Consider the following 21,703-nt stretch of genomic DNA (forward strand, 5'->3'; position numbering starts at 1 on the left):
AACAATTCTCATTTTACTCCACACATTCCACATTCAACTTGAAAAGAATCCCGAAATGGATCCAAAATTCTACCGGACTTCAATGCAGAAAACCCCTGCATCCACCGAGTATCAACACAAATCTGCCTAAATTCACAAATCCTCGCCCAGATGGGAATTTTCAATCACGTTTGCATTACACCGCCATACCCCACGCAATGAGCGCTATTTCATAAATTATTGCAATAATCTTGTGTCCGGTCGTTTGTTTGCCAACTGCCCGAGTTTTCTCCCACCTGCTATGCGTACGCCCCTCTATCCGGTTTATCTGGCCGCGCGTGTCTACACCACAGCAAGAATTTATGTCACGAACATGCTAGCGAAATTCATAAATTCTGAAAAGCCTCCAGTAAAAGCAACGGGCAGAAGAAAACAAACCGTCGAGCGCGAACAAACACTCCGGTCGGTGGTGGGCACCCGAAACGGAGTTCTCTCGGTTTGTGGAGGTTTTTCCGGCGAAAAACATCATCAACAACAACAAAAAATGAACGTATACATACATATATATGACGGCGATCTGCTACTTGCCAGGGTAGTATGCATTGTCGGCAGTATATTTTCTAAGAACCAACGCCAAAGACAGTACGGCAGTATCTCAGCAAGATGAAGCGTTTTCCCCTAGCGGATTTTGGCGAACGAACAAAGTATGGGAAGAAACATGAGAACAAGTCAGGGAAAAAAATGCAATTTAAATTATGTTTACTTGCTTTTCGGTTCTACGGCTGGAACAACTACGCTGCGAAGCAGTTGTGCCAGCGTGTCATGTCCCGCACAGTGAAAGCTATTTTCTATACGCGTTATCCTCCGTGTACAGTCGATACTGATTACATTCAACATGGAAAGCGTTCACCCAATCTGGCGGAATCGGTCCTGTCCTGCTGTTTGTTGGCATTAGTTTCGCAGCAATGTTACTATCCAACCTGTAACATTTCCACAACTTTAGCCCCCCCCCCGTGCCAGTTTTCCAGATAAATGTCCGCGAAGTGAATGTATTATGTTGGATTCATTCTTTTTTTTTTTGCTGTTTGGTGTCCATTATCTGAACCACTTGTAAAGTCTTTGCAGAAGGCACACGGCTGCCCAGCACTTGACCATACATCACCGCAGTTGTTTGTTACCATTTCCTCTCGCTCATCGTGGAGTGCCCTGGAAGCTGCTGCCCGCCGGTGATCATGAATATGATGAAGCCAGATGACGGTGTTGTGAATTGCTTTTTTTCCACCGCCCTTACTCTTACACTGTGCAGTTAATGGTGTTGCTCGCTGCCGGAACAATGGACTGTAGCGGAATGAGCCGAACCTTTCGTTTCAGTCGCCATTTGTGCGACGTTCAGGCTACATTACGAGAGCCAGGATGATCGTTTGCATTTAACTCCGTTCGCTGCTCACACGACCAAAACAAAAAAAAACGCCAAAGAAAGGAAAACATTCTCACCGAGTATAAAAAGGCACTGTGCATGTGACTCGTTTTTTTTTTTGCTTCTTGGCCTCTGGAAGACAAGTGGGAAACATTTTTAATTTCCGCCTCTACATTCCACCAGTACGATGGCTGACTGTGCAGTTCGTTTGATAACGGGCAAATGTGTGTTCCAGTTCGGGGTATATGTATATATAAAAAACGGTTTAGTTTTAGGGTTGATTGCTATTCCAGCTCTTGGCTGTGGGGGTGTGGTTCCTTTTCATCATGCCAACGTTGGACGACACGGGTCACATCGATGATGAAGCTGCGGCTATTAATCATGGTTGGTTGGGTGTGCCGTATGCTGGACACAAAACCTTTAGTACATCGTTTTTTGTGCTGTATATTCTTTTTACCTATTTCCAGAATAGGTGAAATGTACAGGGGAAAAAAACTTAATAAGAATTACCGTTTTCATGTCGATTGTCTTTCTTGTTAATTTTGTCATGTTCCTTTTTCCTTAGTACTTTTTACCAGTTAAAGCCTGCATTTTTATAATCCAATAAATTCTTTATTTTCCATTCTAATTATATAAAATCTGCAATTAAAAATAAAAGCCACTCCACAGAATACTAAGCTTTTATGGGAAATTATTTATTTATTTATTTATTTATTTATTTATTTATTTACTTATTTGTTTTAGAACACATTAGAAATATTTTAAATTTTAGTCTATAAAAAACTTTTTCAATAAAGGCAGTCACGTGCAGAATATGAAATATTGCAAATACGTTGTATTACGTTGTTAGCAACTTTGTAATAATTTCGATTTTACATTTAGTTAGTAACCTTTCAGTGGAATACATAATTCCTAACAAAAGTTTCAAACCATTTGGTAAACAAGCTTTTGAGGAACTCTGAATAGCAATTTGCAAAAGTTTGTTTTAAGAAATATGCACTTAAAAATTCAACGAACTTAAACTTTTTTCACGTGGGAATATTTTATCTGTCTGGGTTTTACCTTTGTTATTTGATAATAAATTAACTTCAGATTGTTACAAATTTCTTATGCAGAACCATCTCTTTGAGAAAATGCAAGAAAAATATTCATTATTTGTCGAACATGGTGACTGTACAACGTCCCTTAATAATACGTAACTTCGTCGTCAATCTTTATGTCACTAAACGATGGTTTAAATATGTTTTTCTCACCAACGTTGCTGACAGCTGCCCAGGGTCGTTTGGAACTGAATTTTGCCATCCAACACACATCCAACGCACAACACACGACCGAATCCAACCAAGAGTTGGTAACAAAATCATTCATCCTTGGGCTACTTCAATGGTTGACCAATGGTGGTAGCTTAAGCCTGTACGGCTCTGCTTCCATCCGACATGGGAACCCAGAACCGGGATCCGACCATACATAGGTGAAGCGTTTTTCTGTCTCTCTAATTGCCCATAAATTCCGACCGATTGCACAAATTCCTTTTTGATGAGCTGATTGATGTAGCCGGAATCCGGTACGTACGATTCTGACCTACTGCTAGCCAGGGCAAATGGTGTCGGGAAACCGACATTGGTACCAGCTTTTTGGACCAACGAGGAAAAAGGGCACCAGCGAAAAGCAAGAGCACTTTAATCTAATTATTTACACACTTACGTACGGTGCTAGATACAGCTCTGAGTCGTTCTGAGAGGATTGAAAAGGTCATGTGCAGTGGGTATTGGGAAACTTTTTAATGGTTTGATGATTTGTAGCGAGCAAAAAAAACGAATTTAAAAGACAGCAGACACTTTGATAACTAATTCACAATTGAAAGCAATTAAATGTTTATTTCATCTCATTAAAGTGAAAGGTTTTATTTGCTGGAACTTAATATAAAGTCGTATTACCCTTTTAGTATACTGACAATTTAACAAGTTTTAAAAAGGAAAAAAAAACTTCCATTACTAAAACCATTTTGAGTTATATGTATGATGGATTATGTTGCTTCCATCAACTTATCATCCTATTCCAAGCTTGGTCCTCAGTTCTACATAGCACCATACAGGCGAATAACAGACACACACACACATTAATGTTCCAGATATCAGACTAGAATAACGCAACGACAAGATAGATGTGAAGGATGATGCTCATGATGCTGATCGGCCAGTAACGAGGGAGAAAGCAAAAAGAACATTACGTAGCATAAAGTAAAGTGAAAATCAGCGATAGATTGTTTTTTTTCTCTCCCTTATTTCATTCAAACGTTCTGATTCAACACACAACATGAGAAAAAAAAACAAACAAAACAAAAAAACACCAAAATGGGAAAAACTAGAGGATGATCAACTCCCTCCGGGCAGCGTGGACAGCGAGAAAAACTGCAATTTCTCTTCCTGTTTCAACTAGAGCAAAAGAAACAATCCACTTTTTTTGTTGTTCTTGCTGTAGCTATTTCGATTTTATATCATTCCATTCCATTTCATTCGAATTCCTGCAGCCATGGCAAGTGTTTGTGTGTGTTTGTGTGTTTGTATGGTTCAACACTTACACCCACAGATACTATTGCAGACAGAAAGTACAGATATCACACACCGTCAGCTGCGGTATGTGTTTATCCTTGTCCGTGTCAGGTTGAACTCACATTCCAACGGTCGTTACGGTTGTGCAATTTTTTTTTTGTCTTCACTTTTTCACTATCTCCTCCCCCTCCCCTCCCCCCACAGAAATGGTTCTTTCTGTTCACTATTTCTTGTGCCTTTATTCGTCTATCCCACAGATGCTAACCTGCTTCTTGATCTGAAAAAACAGCAACGGATGGCTGACCGGATGAGTGCGTTCAACGCCAAGTACCAGCGAACGATCGACAGCAATGACATCAACGCAGACAACCTCATTCCGTCCGGCAAGGTAAGTTTACACACGCGTGGGTTCGTGGGCACGGTGGAAGAGCGTGTGCGTATGCCAGTGGACAACTGGGAGTGGTCGAGACTGTGATGGATTGGTTTCCGACCATACTTCGCTGCCTGATGCGTGATGTGGCTGAAGGTGATATTGATTTTTCTTCATTTCTCCATTTCACTGGACGAATTGTTGCAAACGGTCCAGCAGAAGCAGCAGCAGCAGCAGAATGTTGGCGGCCATTGGGAACTTTGTATCTTGAATGAATGTTCCCTCTGTCCCGTGTCTTTTCGTCGTGTTGAACGCGACAGTGGCTGGATCCGTTTTGGGGTAGCCGAAAATCCCATCGATCAATGTATTTCAATTTTCCGCATTGTGGCGCATCATTTCCTGACCACTGCTCCAGAACGAAACCGACTGCACAAAGCCTGCAAATGGGCAGGATAGTCTTTAAGGAGGTGATTTATTCAGTATATTAACTTTTTTATCACCATCATCGCCTTTCGTGTTTCGCATCGGGCGAGGAAATATGCTTAGAATTTCATAATGCGATACTAATTGTTTGTCATGTTCAATTCTTTGTTCTAATTTATGACCACAAACGGGTTTGAAAAATGAAGGTTATTATGGAGATGTTAACTATTTTGCTTGAATAAACATTTATTTTATGCTTTTCAGTACAATCACACGCAGAACAAGACAGGTTAATGTTATTTTATAAGCAAATAATTCAGAAAGGCCTAGGTAAAGCTTGGGAAACATCTAGATTCTTTCAACAATTAATACTGTTATATGGTTCCTGTTCCCGTTTCCTGGATTTATCCCAAGACTAATTTATTCCTATACTTATATGACACATTTGTCTTGCAGGAAAGGTTTGCCAGCAAGTCGATAAAGAAAGCTTTGCACAAAATCGATTTTACTCTGGAAAAGCTTGACAAACTTAGAAAGATTCCAAACAGGTTGCTGGACGATCGTTTCAATACATCGAAAATCAGGGATTGTGTTACTTCTCGATTCCAATTTTTTCAAACCTTTAACTTGTGTCAGTAAAGTGTTTTTTATAGGTAACGAAAGGCCAGGCAGTAATGCTTACGACTATTGGAGACTTCAACTAGGATATAAATTCACTTTCAGAAGTATCATCCATGTGTATGGTCCAGTTTCACGCTAATGTCTGAGCTGTAGTTTTGGTGTTACTTTTTTGTGTACAGCGTCCATTCGGTAGTTCCGAATGTTCCTTTTCGTTGGAGTCGAATGTCTCTTCTTAACAATTCTTGCTTAGTAATTCTGATATCTTAGTAATATCTAAATGTAGCAGGTTAATACCTTAATAGCTGCTGTCAAAAAACTTTGAGGTTTTTACATGCTATCAAGGGCTGCATTTTAAAATTATTTGCGTTGACCGCAGTAGTTGTATAGTGATGGTAAAGTGCAGATGTATATACCTAGATTAAAACCATAGTTGTTAAAAATCAAACGATCTGAAGGTGTTCTCAAGCTAGAAAAAGGTCATATGAACTTAAAGGAGAAATAGACAAGATTTCTCTCGTTAACAAAAAACAAAGTCTAGAAATGGTGTTTAGATAGATTCTTAACAGCCTTAACAGAGCTGTATTTTTCTTCTTCTTGGCGTAACCTGACTTTCTGGTTTACCAGCCTTGTTTTACCACATATCCAGATAGTCAGTCCTTGCTACGGGGGGACGGGTCGAATGGGGATTGGATCCCCGGTCCTACCGTGTGGAACTAGCCCCGTTTACCACGTACACTACCGGGCCTGAGTTGTATTATTGTATTATTAGAATATTCAAGAATAAGGAGTCTTACAATTATGCTTAACGGCATGGTAATAGCGATATGGTAAGAAATATGATAGAACAGTTTAATTACTTGGAGTGGAACTGCTACCGCTAGAGTAAAAGGTTTCTTCACCATAACTTGACTACCCTAAAGTTCTGGTATCCTGCCATTTCTGGCTTTCCTCAATTTTAAGTAGCATGATATTGAATCCTTCGTACTGACACATACCTTCTACTGCCACTTTAATGAATTCACATCATAAGACTTAAAATGTTTCACATTAAACTATCTTCTTTGTGCAGATAACTTGTGCTTATCGCGACGAGCTTATTTGGATTGGTATTTCATACCAATCTCTACCAATAGTTATGTGATGACTATTAGTCACAACTCACAAAGATGTCATACTTTTGGATGAAAAAAATACTTTCCATTTTCTCTCGCTTGATCGGTCCAAAGTGAACCTCCACCACAAATAAAACACATTCAATGAATGAAAAAAAAATCAAAACGAACAGTGTGGACCAAATTATTCCCCAGAGCAACATTTCGATCCACCGTATCTGTCTACAGACGTAAATACACATATAGACAGCCGCATGTCCAGAGACATCCCCGCGGCATCATACACGGATAATGGGAATGCAATGGACGAAAGAGCTTCACCGCGCGGTGGGAATTGTGCAATGTCGAAACTGTAAAGAAATAACATATACACATTATCCACATGAGTTGTGGGAACCAATTCCAAGGTACACTTTTACGGCAACATGCATGAGAATGGTGATAAGATAAAGCAATTTATGTATCAACTTCATTCAGATGGAAAGTGATGCACGTAATGTACCGTGCCCGACCGGTGCCGTTGGTAAAATCAACGCACGAAGCCACCATACCAAGTTGATGGAAAATGAACGATACCTAGCGTCGGCTGGAAAGCGAAACAGCAAGAAAAAAGGAAAATCCACACATTTGCACTAAAGCCTAGCCACAGTGCGTCATACATCAATAACGGACGATTGAAACCATTCACAACGCCGGCAGTCTCTTGGGACGAATGGAAGAGAAATGTACAAAACCCAGCCGTGTCCTGCGTCTGGGGATCAATAAAGTAGCGTAACTCGTCCAATTGTTTCTCATCTTTGTCATCGACCAACTTTTGTCGGTGCGGTGCTGTGAATCAAATCGATCCCACCCCCGCCGATTGGTTCTCCGGGGAGATCGCAAATTTAAACAAGTTGATTCCCGCTGCTGGGGATACAAATAAAACACGACACTAGGTAGAGGTGTTTTTTGTTTTCCTTGATTGCTCAACATGAAATACAATCCTTGATGCTTTACAATAAAAAAAATTCTCATTAAGTGATTCATACATCATGCAAATGCATCATTATTCGGTTAAGTGATGCATGACACATGTTGTAAAAAATATTTACTAAAGACATTATTTTATTACTATTTGGGTCCTATAGTGGCGACCTAACCATAACTTCGATTGTGAGTAATTAATAAACTTTAATCGCAATAAAATTACTTCGGTCACTCGAATTGCTTAATTGTACAAAAGAAATAAAAGAAGCCTTCTTCATCCAGTTTCTTCGTCCTGCTCAAAACTTTTCATCGGAACAAATCCAAATCATTAACGAAACACTTCACCCGGCCTCATCCTCACAAACACACTTCCCTCCTTCCCTTCAGCGGTCATCCCAGATTGCCAATCAGTCAAAAGCAATAGTTGCACAACGGTCCCCATGTTATCCGTTTTATCTGTTCTCGCACAACATTTCCCCGTCCCTTCCGGACATGGTGGTCCGTTGGTGTACCAAATTGAATAAGTTTAACACGAGCAAATTCTTCCTCGTCCCAAAAATTGTACCGAGAAACTCAGTACGAACTGGTTACATTTGCGCACTTCGTTGCAATTTGGCATTTTCCTTCTGCTTTTCTTTTCTTTCTTTCTTTTTTGCCTCTGCTTTGCGCAGGTTAGTGGAAATTGTTTTTTTTTCGGTTATAGTTGCTTACGTGCTCTGTATTTGTGTTGTTTTATTTGTTATTCCGTGTCCTGCAGCGTTTCTTTCTTGTGCGCTAAAACTTTCAATTGCGAATTTTGAACCAAAGTGTTTCCAAGTGAACCATTTGGTTATTCTATTCTATTTTCTTTTCCTTCTTTTATTTTTTTGGACATATTTTTCTCTCCGGTGGATGTTGTTCGTGTTTGGTGCGCTTCATTCGATAGCCCACCACAGCTGCACTTATTCGCGGGGCCGGCCACCATTGCTCGAGTGGTGTTTTAATATTATTTACAGCAAAAAGCAATTCAACTCTAATTAAGCTGCTCCAAAGTGAGAAGCACCGCGGGGCAACAAAAGCGTTAAAGTTCGAACGAGGGGAAAGCAAAAGCGAAAGAAGTCCAGCAAATAAAACAAAAAAAAAAGAGACACAACACAACAAAAAACAATCGAAAACACGGAAGGCAAAGTTAAACCTCGCGCCCGAAGCATCGAAACGGCAAACAGGTTGGAAAACAAAATGTGAAAATAACTACATTTCACCATGATCAAACGTGAAGGAAAAATACCGGGTCGCGCTGCCGCTTTTACAAAGCCGGAAGTGTTTATGGATGGCAGGCCCCCTATCATGTGTTGGGCGTGAACGACATGTTGTTTTCTTTTTTCGTACACGTAAACGCAACAGTAGGACAATTTAAACCCGTTGCTTGAAGGCAACTAATCGGTTGCTGTTGGGCCGTTCGTTTATGTTCCGGTTCCATCATTTTAGTGTTCCGTTTTACCTTCCCAGAAGGAATATTACCAAAGGAAGGACACAAAAACAGTTTGTTGGAGGAGATTTTTAATATTTTTATTTTTCCCAACAGTTTTCCAGTTTCTGAATGCTTTAAAGTCCAGTTTATGGTTGGACTAACTATAAAGCGAGCGGCAGGAAAGAATACTAAAATTTATGACACAAGGAATTTTCATTGTTAACGACCCACTTATAGAAATAATATCAAACATCCCTTTCAAATTCACATATATTTATAAGGGCATTACAAACAAAACTACTCCATAAGTTTCCGCAAGACAACGTATAACGATCCAGAATAGGTCTTTCGAAGGTAGTCCTCCGATATCTACGTCTATGGGCGTAATATAATAGTCCTCGGGATCTTTACACTAGGCAAAAGTGTTTTGCATGTTCGAGTTTCAACATACGCCCATCGGAATAACACATCGGGTTCGACCTGCAAGGTTTATTATTATTCTTTGTTTGTCAAATTGTCTGCCACATGGATTATCTTAAAACTAGGGAAGAAGGAAGGTGGGATATGGAATAAGGTTTGAAAAGGGGCAGGGATGGTTACGAGGAATGAGTGAAAAGATCAAGAAGGCGAGTGTGGACGTGGGAAATGAGAAGGTTGAAATCGAACAGATTTCAATGAATGAAGCACATGCTCTTAAAGGGATCATTCGGACCAAAGACGGAACGACTGGATGGGATAAAAATGGGAAGCATGTCGCAAAGTCAACGAGAGGACTTAAGGGGTAAGGAAGATACATATTAGGGAAGGGACATTGAATTTGGAGGAAAAGATACAGGCAATGATCCAATGATCTACGTACTGTGAAGCGCGTAAATGTCCTCTGAACTCTCTTTCTAGTCTCTGCATAGCAGTACCTCCAGCTGGAGTCTACAAACGCTAGTATAATCCAGATCGTAGCGAACGCAACAACAATGCAGTGCCTTTAAACATAAGAAATCACGAATTACCAAAGACATGTGAATCAAGACAATGTGACAAAACAATCGAACATCAAAAGGTCTCTCGAAAGAGATGACTCTACATTTAGACACTAACCTTATTAGAGCGTTAGAGCACTAACCCATTATACAAACATCAGAAAGAGAGAAATCTCTCAGAAAACTCTGGCGGCATCAAGAGTCGGAGAACGAAGGCACGGGAATATGTTTTCCAGCAACTATTGCTGGTTTCAATTTAACGTGTAGAACAAGCTTTCGATGCGCAAATAATTTGATCTTTATACAACGAAGCATATGAAACTTCAAAATACCCAGATCTTGGATCTTTAGTCTTTGGATTGCGTTGATCAGGACTACCTCAAGGGCTTTTCAGGGCTCTTTGGTACGATACTCACGCCGCAACCTCGCATCTCCTGAGCGAACTCAGCAAACTCATCGTCACTTTTTTGTCATACATTTATACAAATATGAAATAAATCAAATCGTTTCTTCCGAGATAGTATTTATGACTCAACATTCATTAATTTTGCTCCCAATCGAGGAGAATCACGATTTCTTATATTACTTTATTACTTTATTACTAAGACAATAACTTTTATAGTATACTTTGAATTTTGAAGCAATTCAACACAGTTGTGTCGGTGCTACAGTACAGACTATCGATAGCATTTCCCAAGAAATAAGTACTAAATATTATTTAAATGTAACGCAAAACCTGATCCATAACGAATAAACGAACCGAAACGAAACAAAATATAAAACTACTTAAAAAAACAAAAACAAAAATGTACCAAAAAAAATTTAATCGACTAATGGGTTTTGCAATGCTTATTTTCAAAAATTTCAAATATTTTTTATTTGTAAATTACAATCAAATTCATATCTTCTTTCATCTCTATAGTTCCTATTTGATTACTTTTGATAAATAATAATATAGTCTCTAAGAGGTTTTTTTACTCTTTCATTTGATAAAGTAAGTTTTCCACTCAACAACCTACGACAAGTAATTCATATATTCATATTCATATTCATATTCATAGAAAGTATTGCCATTCTGATTTCCAAAAATACCTCATTTTGACAAATGGAATCGAAGAATCGAACTATAATAATTAATCCAAGACCAAAGGAACATCTACTAAATGTATACGAAGAAACGAAATAATATATACATTTGAGATGCTTCTATAGCAATTGTTCATATAGTCATGAGATAAACTTGGAACCTTCTTTCCGATGATCCATTAAAATGTTCCACTGAATGTTCTTAAATTGCACCTTTCGCACTACTTTAACAATGCTTCATTTTTTACTTAGAAGATGTTTTTCCCCCTAAAAAAAGCCAACATACCTTCAAATGGCTATGTTCCATAAATCATACATCAGTTGACGGCTTTCTCGTCAACATGCTTCGCATGTGGGAAGGAGAATCGTCATGGTACGATAAGCACTCCCCCTCCTATTTGCCATTTCGTTCCTATCGGTTCGATCAACGGTTGTGGAAAGCCTGTACTAGAACCGTCTGTCTAGCAGGTTCGTTCCGCAACGTCTTCTTTCGGTTTGGTATCGCAGGCCTGGCTATTGCAAAGGAGGTAACAACCAAAAAAAAAAAGTGTCCGGAAACGACAGCATCTGCCAAGCAGAAAAGTAAACATCATCGAGCTAACACTTGCAGAAACTTCGCTTCCGATGCGAGCCTGTGTTTGGTGTTTGGCCCATCACTAGCGCTGATTATATCTTGGCTGGGAAGATTTCTGGAAGTTACAGGGGAGGTTACGGGTTTATCTGCTGGCTTTCGAAGTAAAGAGAGGAGAGCAAGTAAAAAAAAATACACAACACCACCAGGCTGTTCCATTCATCCCTCGCTAAACTGGTAAACGATTGACAGGCGACAAAGTGTCCCTGCTTCCCGATTTGTAGCCTTTGAAGGTTTAAGCACCAAGTGAAAGAGACTATTGGACTTACGGATCATGGAAGATTCCTTCATGCTGATCTATGTCAACAAAGCGTTACGGGAGCGTAGGATATGATGAAAGTCATCGGTTCCGTGGAACTGAAACTGTGGGAAGTAAGGTGTGAGGTTATCTTTTCTTTTTTAAATGAAAGTAAATTAAGAATGCGTGCGAGTGTATTGGTTTTAATATTAACGGTGAATGCAAAGCAGATCGTATTTATTTTCCATAATAAATCAAAAATTCAAATACTCTTTATAGCATTTATTTTTAAATACAGGAAAAATATTTAAAGTTCACAAATAGTAAAAGATCGTCCTGAAAATTCCTTAACAATAAAATAGAAGAATTCTACATCTTTGCCACATTGACTCAATTTCCCAAGTCCGGTTCACTTCTAGACGACTAACCTGTGTACTGTCATACCTCCTCGTCTCCTACCTGAATACAGTTGTTTCTTAATTAAGAACCTTCAACGAGTGCTCGGTGGGGCCATTATCGTCGATAAAATAACAATAGCACACCCTTCACTGGGTATTGTATGCCCTACAACCCCTCTAAGCTATCGTTTCCTTTCTTTTTCTTCCATTCAATATTCGCTTCTCGCGCTCCAACGGCAGCAGCAGCTTAAGGAGGAAAAGAACCGTCACTATAACCACATCAACTCACAGTACACTTTCACGCCCGAGGAGATCAAGTACGACAACAAGCACTACAAGTACATCAAGTACACGACGTACAAGGGCAAGGTAGGTCTGATAAAAGCACTGCCGGAACCGTTCCAGATTGTCTGTATGTGTGTGTGTGTATCTATTTGTGTGATTTGCTGTCGGTGTCGGTGAGCGATCCACCCTGTCCCCTCCCAGCTCCCCCAGCGGTAGTGCAAAAAGCGTGGGGTTTGGAAAATATTCATTACCATAACATTACCTATTTCCGTTCTCATTCTTTTGCCCACTTTTGTCTTTCAGTCTTCGTTGCCGTCGGCATCACGGCCGTATGATGGTTACGGTTCGTCCACCAGTGGTTCGACCCGCATGACAGCCGAGGACAAGCACAAAATCCGAGGATACAACGAGGTACTCGATAAGCCGACCAACACTGGCAACACCAATAACGGCAACATCAAACCATCCAAACTGTCCGGCAGCGCGGCACGTAAGTTTTTTGGTGGGAGGGGGCGAGTAGGCCAGCAAACGAACATTTACGCTACTGCTGTTAGGTTTTTGCGGGTCATACCAGGTATGCTGCCAGTGACCAAACGTCACACCCTTGTGTCCGGCACACAAGCGCACCGGATCGCCCCGGCAAAGCGTATCCGGGCGGACTTAATTTGACTTTCGAAACACGAAACACCGTTACTGTATGCTACACGCTCCGTGTTCCGAACGGCACAAAATGGTACAAATCGTGTAGCTCCATTTCTGCTCTCCTGCTGCACACTGATCTGACCGGTTTTATATGCTGCAACCTGAAAACGGCTATTTCCGGGCGCTTTGTTGAGTGAATGCCGTCTGCTGACGGCATCGGGTGCATTCATTACTGTTTTATAAGTGTCGGGAAATAAGAATTTCCCGAATTCGTTTTGGAATAGTTTTCCTTAATATAGAGCAACCATTTTTCGTATAAAACTTTATTTGAAACAAAAAGATGCACAATGTAAAATGATTAGTTCAAGTAGTACTTAAAGTACGTTTTCATGTGTTTGCCTTTATATATTTTATCCATATATTCAATTGCAATCAAACAATTAATCTGCGTAGCATAACACGTTTGAACATACGTGTGCAGTTAATTTAAATTTTATTTCTTCTTTATACCAAAACCCCAATAACCCATGTTCATCATCACAGTTTGTTCAGCCACAAAAAAAACCCTCGAAAAGCATACATACATTGTAACCATCGTAAAGCTTTGCAACCGTAATCTTCCCTTCGCACGGAACTAATTTATGCAAGAAACATATCAATGCTTGTGTCGGTATTTGCAAAGCACATGGCTTTAGCTTCCGGTGCGCGTACAGCGCAACGATATGCTGATCCGCAACGTTTATCTAATCGAGAAACAGTACACCGGTAGCATACTGATTGCACACGGAACCCTTGCCGCATCGTGTTACTCGCGCAAAACACACGTTGAAATACAACTGCTCCATTTCATCGCAAACACTCCACGTAACGCGCGAACATCTTTCGCGCACGCACCTAGCTTTTATCTTTTATTTTGTGATCTCAGGGATGGGGTTTTTTTGGTTGTTGTTTTTTCCTTCTGCTTTGTTTCACTCAAGCATCACCAATTGTTGGGTGATGCCATCCAACTCCGTGCCCCCCCCGCCCCCCCCCCCCCCCCAAAAACATCTTGTGTTTCGTACGTAGAGAACATTAAATTAAAAGCGTCAGCCAACTTCCACCAACCGCCATCAGATGGCAGCACGGTGTGGCTTTTACTTGCGTTTACTTCGATCACAGTTTACTGGATGCTGCTCATGCCTAACCGGTGTATCCAAGTAGCTTCAAAAAGAGGCAACGCCATAGCGCTGTGTGAGTGTAGCAGAATGCGAATTTTCCGCACGTGCACATTGAGACAGACGGTGGACATAAAAAACAAAATTTTATCTATTTAGTTATTTATAGTGGTTTATTATGGAATTTGCCGTATTATCAACACTGCGTGTGCTACTAAAGAAGAAAATTTTATATTCTACAAGCAGTTTTACAAGCATTTTTTTTGTTTTGAAGTTTGCTTTTTTATGAAATTGTTGTCATGTTTTGAAAAGTCTATCTTACTTAGTTTAATATCTAACATTAAACTATTATTACTATTGTTATAAGAAATATCTTACTTAGTTTTACATTTATGGCAACACATTTTGTTGGCGGTATTTTAAACGAATATAAATTTTGAAAAGAATGTGTTTACAAATAGCCCCTTATCTCTTGGTTTTATTAGTTATAGTTCTACGGTCGATTGACGATTGTAAACTCACTGTGTTATATGCTGCTTTTGCAATGAATACATAGCATTTGCATTGAAGTTAGTAATTTGCAGTAATCTGTTAAAATCCTTAATAATTTTTAATTATTGAATAATTAAATTAACACTGAATTTTGATAAATACACTGAATTTTGTGAGTTTCTGTTTTTTAATCAATGGCAATGCGTATACATCAGAATTTCCAAGATATTTCATAGCCCAAAAAAACCCAAATATTCGCTCATATGTTCTTGCACTGTCGTACCGTGCCATGTATCCTCACAGCCCTTAATCCTTCACTTTTGCCGTGTCGAGGAAAAAGGATTCCATGCACCATAAGCCCATTTTCTAGCGCCGAATGTGAGTGCGAACGAGCAAAGATTTATGGCAATTAAGTATTGTTTAACCTTCTGTGCAACCAAAAACAGACACCCGGGTTCAAACGAGCCCTCCACAAACATTAGGGTAGGGGAGGAAGAAAATCTGAAGACAGAATTGTAGCGAACGCGAATGGAACGCGTCGGAGGTGGAGGAGGAAGAGAATGTTTATCTTGGCAGGACAGTGAAATTTCCTTCACGCTACATGGCATTAACATGGTACTTGGCCGCGCTGTCGCGTGCTATAAGGAGAAAATGAACAGGGCCATGCTACTAATACACCCTTATTGAGCACGTCGCGCACGTACCCTGCTATCAATAATGCGGGAGAAAGGGGCGGAAGGGGGTGGGGGGAGGAGGTATGTTCGTTGTTTGGGTGATGGGCCTAGCACGTTACGGTATGTGAGCGTAAGGCTTGAAACAATGTTTAGTTAAGAAGCAAAGGGGCGGAAAAGTCGAGAAGGTAGGAAAGTAACTCGGTTGCAAAAGTTTAAAGCCAGCACTCATTCAACTTCCATTCCAACGCAGGGCTGATTAATACCCAGCCCCTCTCTGCGGAAGTGGGGTCTATTCGAAAGTGAAAGCGTAATGAAGTTTACTTTTAAAGTTAGAAGCATTTTCGCTAAGCGGTTTGGTATGCAACACATTAGCGGCTGCGTACATTTTGACGTTTTATTTTTAAAAAGATTGTTTTATAATTCAATGAAAAATATTCTCTTTCTAAAATCCAACACCCAGCAAACATTGCATGGATTTTTATTTTTTTTGTTGAGAATACAAATTTCAACGTATGTTAGATAAGCAATCTGTTCTATCTAACAAATTATTCCAACTAGATTATTCATCCCCACTAATTGAAGGCTTCATTGTTGGCCAATGGCAGAACACGAACATGACGTGTATTTTCCGCACAATCTCACCCAGCGGTCCCCGTCGCGACATTGCGCACGGAAACATTTTGCTAAAGTTTTACATGAAAACCGCACCCGTTTCCCAGTATTGCGCCGCTATGTTCGGCACATTCGATGGCGCTTTTGATGGTTTGTGATGAAACTTTTTGACCTGTGCCGAAAGGTGGGAGAGTATTTGTAAAATGCCATTACCCATTCAGTTTGGCAAGCGGAAAGGAGTTGAAACTCGGTTCGGTGTTCTCTGCCATCGTCTGCCCCGTACCCCGTCAAACGACAACGCTTAATTAACGATGGTGATTAGCAAATCAGCGCAATAACTTTTGTACCAATTTGGTTGGAGCATATTTAAGACCTTCCTCATTCGTCGTCGTTCCCCCCCTCGCATTCGAACACAGTTCGCAATGGCAAAGTTCAACCCCTTTCTGATTCGATGTACACGGTTCGGTTTCACTCATCGTGTCTTCTCGTTCCGTTCGGTTCCACCGCACAGGTTATCCGATGAAATCGAGCGAATGCAAACCGCAGCAGCTGACAGCCATCGGTAACCGGCTGCTCGATTGGTTCTCCGTCATCATGGCGGACAGCAAGAAACGGCGCCAGCATCAGCAGCAGAAGAACAAGATTCATTTCCCCGCTGCCTGTAAGCTGGAGGCACGCTGGATGTTTGGCCATCTGGATCTAAACAACGATGGTGAGCTGTCGACGCAGGAGCTGTACGATCTGGAGCACGATCAGAACGAACGGTGCATCAAACCGTTCATCGATACGTGCGATCTCGATCAGGACAACACGATCGATCCGCGCGAATGGTGCCGCTGTTTCGAAAAAACCGATCGCCCTTGTGCTGCTGTCCGGCGACGTCTCGGTAATGATCTGAGCGGTAAGTAGGCTTACACTCGGCGGAGATATATCTGTTTTTCACAGATGTTTTAAACCTTTTTTTTTTTTTGGCAGGTTCTTACGCTCCAGATTGTGACAGTCAAGGATTTTATAAGCCTACCCAATGTCATCAGGCGGTTGGTGTGTGCTGGTGTGTGGATGAGCACGGTGTCGAGTTTGCAAACACGCGTACCCGAGGAAAGCCGAATTGTGGTAAGTTTGTGATGTTATTGAAAGCGAAATTATTTCACTTTTATTCATTTTAATATGGTGGAAATCACTTTCCAATCATAAAACAATCGAACAAGGTTGTTTTATTTTATTATTTCTCCACTATTAAAGTATATTCATAATTGGGGCGGCCGGTGGTGCATATGAAAAATATGCGGTGGTGGTGCGCCCGTCCACACGGCAGGACCGGGTTCAAATCCCATCCGGACCGTCCCCCCGTAGCATGGACTGACTATCCTGCTACGTGGTAAAATAAGTCTTGATACGGCCAGGCCGTTCTAACCGATCAAAAAAAAAAAAAGTTTATTCATAATGATTATGAACAAGTTTAAGAACAGGTGAACCACCATGCGTCTCCATTCGCGATGAAGTACCATGCGTCTCCATCAATATTAATAAACGACCATGCGTCTCCATGATGAACACTGTAGCTATTGCACTTCCATTAAATGTAAAGCAGAGGAACAGTTTTATTTATTTTTTCGATTTTTTTAAATTTTATTTATTATGAACGATAGCGTAACAAATATTTATTCTGAGTCAGTCAAACACCATGATGAAATAATAATGTTATGAGTAAGTGATGCTACTCAGGACTGGTAGAACCAAAATATGTATGAAGATATAAAAACAAATAATATTTTTTCATTGACATAAAGCCAGCACATCAATTAAAGTAATCAAACTCGTATTTTGATTGCTTTCTTTTGCAGAAGAAATCATCAACAATGCTACAACACTTAACTCCGACGACGAGGATACGGAGGACTCGGACGACGACGACGACAGCCAGGAGGGTAGCGCCGATCGTCTGCTGGTGTTCTAAAGTGTTGGTGTACCAGCAAAGTAAAAGGGGTGGGTGTCGTTCCTTTAAGATTTCTTCCAACTCTCTTTCACCGAATGTCTTAGAGTACATATTGTGTTGGTTTTAGGTTTCTCTAAAAAAAAAACAAGAAGCAAAGTAAACATTCGTTAGAAGAACTGACAATTATGTTAATCCAAACTTGCAACAACCACTAAACATTGTGTAATGAGTATGAGTGTAATGATTAATGCAAACGTATATAAGCAAAAACCCAGTATAGTAGACAAATCATCTCCCATTTCCCGTCCGAACACGCTAAGCCCCCCACACACACACACACACGTTTGGTGGTGGGTAATGTGGCGTGAAGATATTTCACATCGGAATGAACCGTTGTTTGTCTCTTTCTTTCTTTCTCTCATGTGCCACTTCGAAGAAATAATTCCCGTCCTTAAACGAAGCGTTGTAAAGTGCGTCACATTTGTTTTTTGTTATTGTAAAACATCGTGTAACAAAACAATCCATATGCTTATGAAGAATAAATTAATTCCATTTTCATCGGTATGTAAACTTCTATTGTAAAAATACAAACAAAACACACATTTTGCTAACAACGTATCAGTATGGAGTGAACAATATTTGAACTCGATCGGAAATTAACTATTAGAAACATGAATACAAAATCGCTACGCTCTTATTAATACATTCAACGCAAATCTACCATCGTTAAGCATGCTAGAAAGAGACAGAGAGAGAGAGAGAGAGAGAAAGAGAGAGAGAGAATTAAAGAGAAACCCGGAACTGGAAAGCGTAAAAAAACGAAACAAACAACTAACCTTAACTTTTAGATAATAAGCCACTTCTTTAGTGCTATCCGTCTTTACTGCTGCAAATGCAAACTAGTGAGTGAGTGTTGCATGCCGTACGCTGTGTGAGTGTGAAAAATAGAGCAAGCAGACAAATTTAAGCCGGCCAAGAAATGTTTAAGTAAACAAACAAGTATTACTAAGCAGTAGTGATTTCTAGTGCTAGTGTGAGCATAAACTTCCGCGCGCGCGTGCGTTGTTTAATGTAATGTTATCAAAAGACAAGAAAACGGTTGCATGCTGAGATGTTTGATCGGTAAAACGATCGATTCTCGCATATGCTGACAATTGCGACAATTCGCCAGAGAAATCGACCAGATTGTGTCATGCTCGAAAAACTCGCCATTAGATCTTTTTGTGTCCGAAACACGTTTTGCATAGAGCTGCTTTCGAAGCATCGATAACACATGATCACATGAGATGAAGGGGGAAAAAATAAAACTCACCCAAACTGCATGTAGAGTAAATTCGCACTTTACAAAACTTGATGTAACAACCGTAAGCCGCCTGCATTTATAAGCTTTTGGGAGTTTTTTTTTTCACGCACGTCTTTGTACGACAACCCAGTCAAATGAACTGTCAAACAAAATGTTTACTTTAAAACTAAAAATCCTTTAGTAGCTAACCCTGCAAATGGGATGTCAAGTGGTAGATGATCTCTCACAAACACACACACGCCCAACACATGATATGTCCAGTGTGTGAATAACATGGATTCGTTTGTTTGTGCTGTATGGTGTTGTATCTGGATGTGATGTTTGGGACTAGGGAGAAAACGGCCTGGCAAACAAAATGTGCTTTTGTCGTAATGATAGGCAGCAAACAAACCCAACAAAAAATAAGATGTGCTATTCATTGCAATAGAACACTTAACTGCAGTGAATGATTTGTGCTTATTACTACCACTACTACTACTACTACTATTATTACTAGTACTACCACCATTACTACCAGAAACTAATTACAATTACCTAGCCGAGAGCGTCCAATACCAGACAGCCCATCAAAAGCACCATGGCAACGAATATTGCTGTCAAGGGCTTTAGTGGAAAACAATAACACAGTAGGTACACAGCAATCACAGCAATCACACACAAATGCGCTAATCATTACAAACCGCAATTATATTTAGTAAATGCAAACCACAAGTGTTGTGTGCTACCGATGTGTTACTAACACACCGAGCTAATATTATTACTGCAGTGAGATAGCGCAAACATTGGACTAGACAAAGCAAGTATTTAAAAGAACAAAAGAAAAACACGGAATGAAATGCTAATGCAAAATCTAGCAAAACACGCAACCGTAGCCGTAGAATGTAAGTCTGCATAAGATAAGAGAACTTACAGAAAGCAACAAAAAAAAGTAGTGCAATACGCTAAAGTTTCCAAAGGGGGAAGTATTGTGTGTGAAAAAGAAAAACAAAACAAACCCTATTGTAAAGCACCACTATCGCGCGCTGTGTGTTTGGACTTAATATAAATTTTGAACATTTCATAACGAAAGGAACGTTCTGTTATTATTATTATTATTATTATTATTGATGCTCTAGTGCAGTGGTATGTGTGTATGTTTTTGTGTCATACGTCTTTGAATCAAACAATTCAACCCTCTCCCGTACACAACACCCAAAAAGGCACTCGTAGATAAGAAAAGAAAAAAACAGAACAAAACATTGTTTACTTATGTTTAACTTTTAAGGTAGCCGAACGAATTCTAGTAGAGCTCATTGCAGAAAAAAACAGACAGTAAACATAACTCTTTCGCTGATTGGTAGTAGAACTAAAACGAAATCATTTCGAACGAACTGGACTACATTTATGAGCAGATATAAATACCACACAAGATAAGACAGGATAGAGAAACAAATGCGTGCAACAGAACGCGTGAACAGTTTGAAAAAAAAAGCCAATGTCCGTTACATTTCCATGACAACGTGTTGGAAAAACACTTTCCCAAAGCAAAACCAAAGCAGCACAGGACAGTAAAACCCCAAAAAACACACAGTACACACTGATGCAAAACAAAAACGCTACCATTTTGACAGCGAAACCATCTCTCCTTGTTTCGGTGGCCCGTGTGCTTCGGGATAGGGCAGAACAGCAGTAGAATCATTACCACTAATGGATAAGGAATCTAAAACGTAGAGCAGAGCAGAAACACAACCGAGGGTAAAAACGGGGGAGCAAACTTTACAAACTTAAACTAAAACATCACCGATCACCGGTGTGCAGCATGTATGGTGTTGTGGCATGAGAAGGCGGAGAGAAAAAGCATACACAAAATAAATCAGTAAAGTACGACGAATCTTTGGACAGATAAACGACGCACCAGTGTATGGTTGTGTTTTATATGGACGTTTCAATGCACGAAAGAAAGATATGCAAAAATAGAAAAATGGTATAATTTGATTGGAATTGGAATAATCCCACCTTCATCGGCAATCGTCTCTATATCTTTAGTAACTTTTAATTACTCTCCTTAATTTGAGGGTTTAAATTTTTTTAATCCCTTTTTTAATTTCATCATTATCTGTTTCTTTATTTTTACAGACAGCCTAAACGCTGTCGAAGCACTGTAAAGAACTCCAATTACCTCACTCGTAAGATCTGAGGGGTAAACCTGAGCGGTTTTTTTTAACAAAGCGTTTCGAAGATCGCTTATTTGGTTTGGTCTGCTCATTGCACTATTCCCGACAATGAAAGAGCAGATCTCTTAGAGGAGATTAACCCACATGAAACAGGGCGTTTAATCAATTAGTCGTAAAAATTACAAACTAAACTGGAAATAAGGCCTTTTATGGGTCTTTATACGCGTCCTCG

At 40.0% G+C, this 21,703-nt stretch overlaps 1 protein-coding gene across 4 annotated transcripts in view; it reads left to right on the forward strand.

Moving 5' to 3' along the window:
* Positions 1-21,207, forward strand: part of LOC125775062 (proteoglycan Cow) — a 91,540-nt gene extending 70,333 nt beyond the window's left edge. For 2 of the 4 annotated variants that reach the window (XM_049445532.1, XM_049445529.1), the window contains 6 exons: positions 4,206-4,336; positions 12,461-12,589; positions 12,809-12,995; positions 16,591-16,980; positions 17,055-17,192; positions 17,924-21,207. In XM_049445532.1, coding sequence (XP_049301489.1) covers positions 4,206-4,336; positions 12,461-12,589; positions 12,809-12,995; positions 16,591-16,980; positions 17,055-17,192; positions 17,924-18,036 — 1,088 coding nt within the window. In that variant the 3' untranslated portion in view covers positions 18,037-21,207. The remainder of the gene's footprint in view (positions 1-4,205; positions 4,337-12,460; positions 12,590-12,808; positions 12,996-16,590; positions 16,981-17,054; positions 17,193-17,923) is intronic. The other 2 variants (XM_049445531.1, XM_049445530.1) reach the window with 2 other exon arrangements.
* Positions 21,208-21,703: the final 496 nt, after the last annotated feature.

The sequence above is a fragment of the Anopheles funestus genome, chromosome 2RL (assembly GCF_943734845.2).
Source record: "Anopheles funestus chromosome 2RL, idAnoFuneDA-416_04, whole genome shotgun sequence".
Taxonomy (NCBI): Eukaryota; Metazoa; Arthropoda; class Insecta; order Diptera; family Culicidae; genus Anopheles; species Anopheles funestus.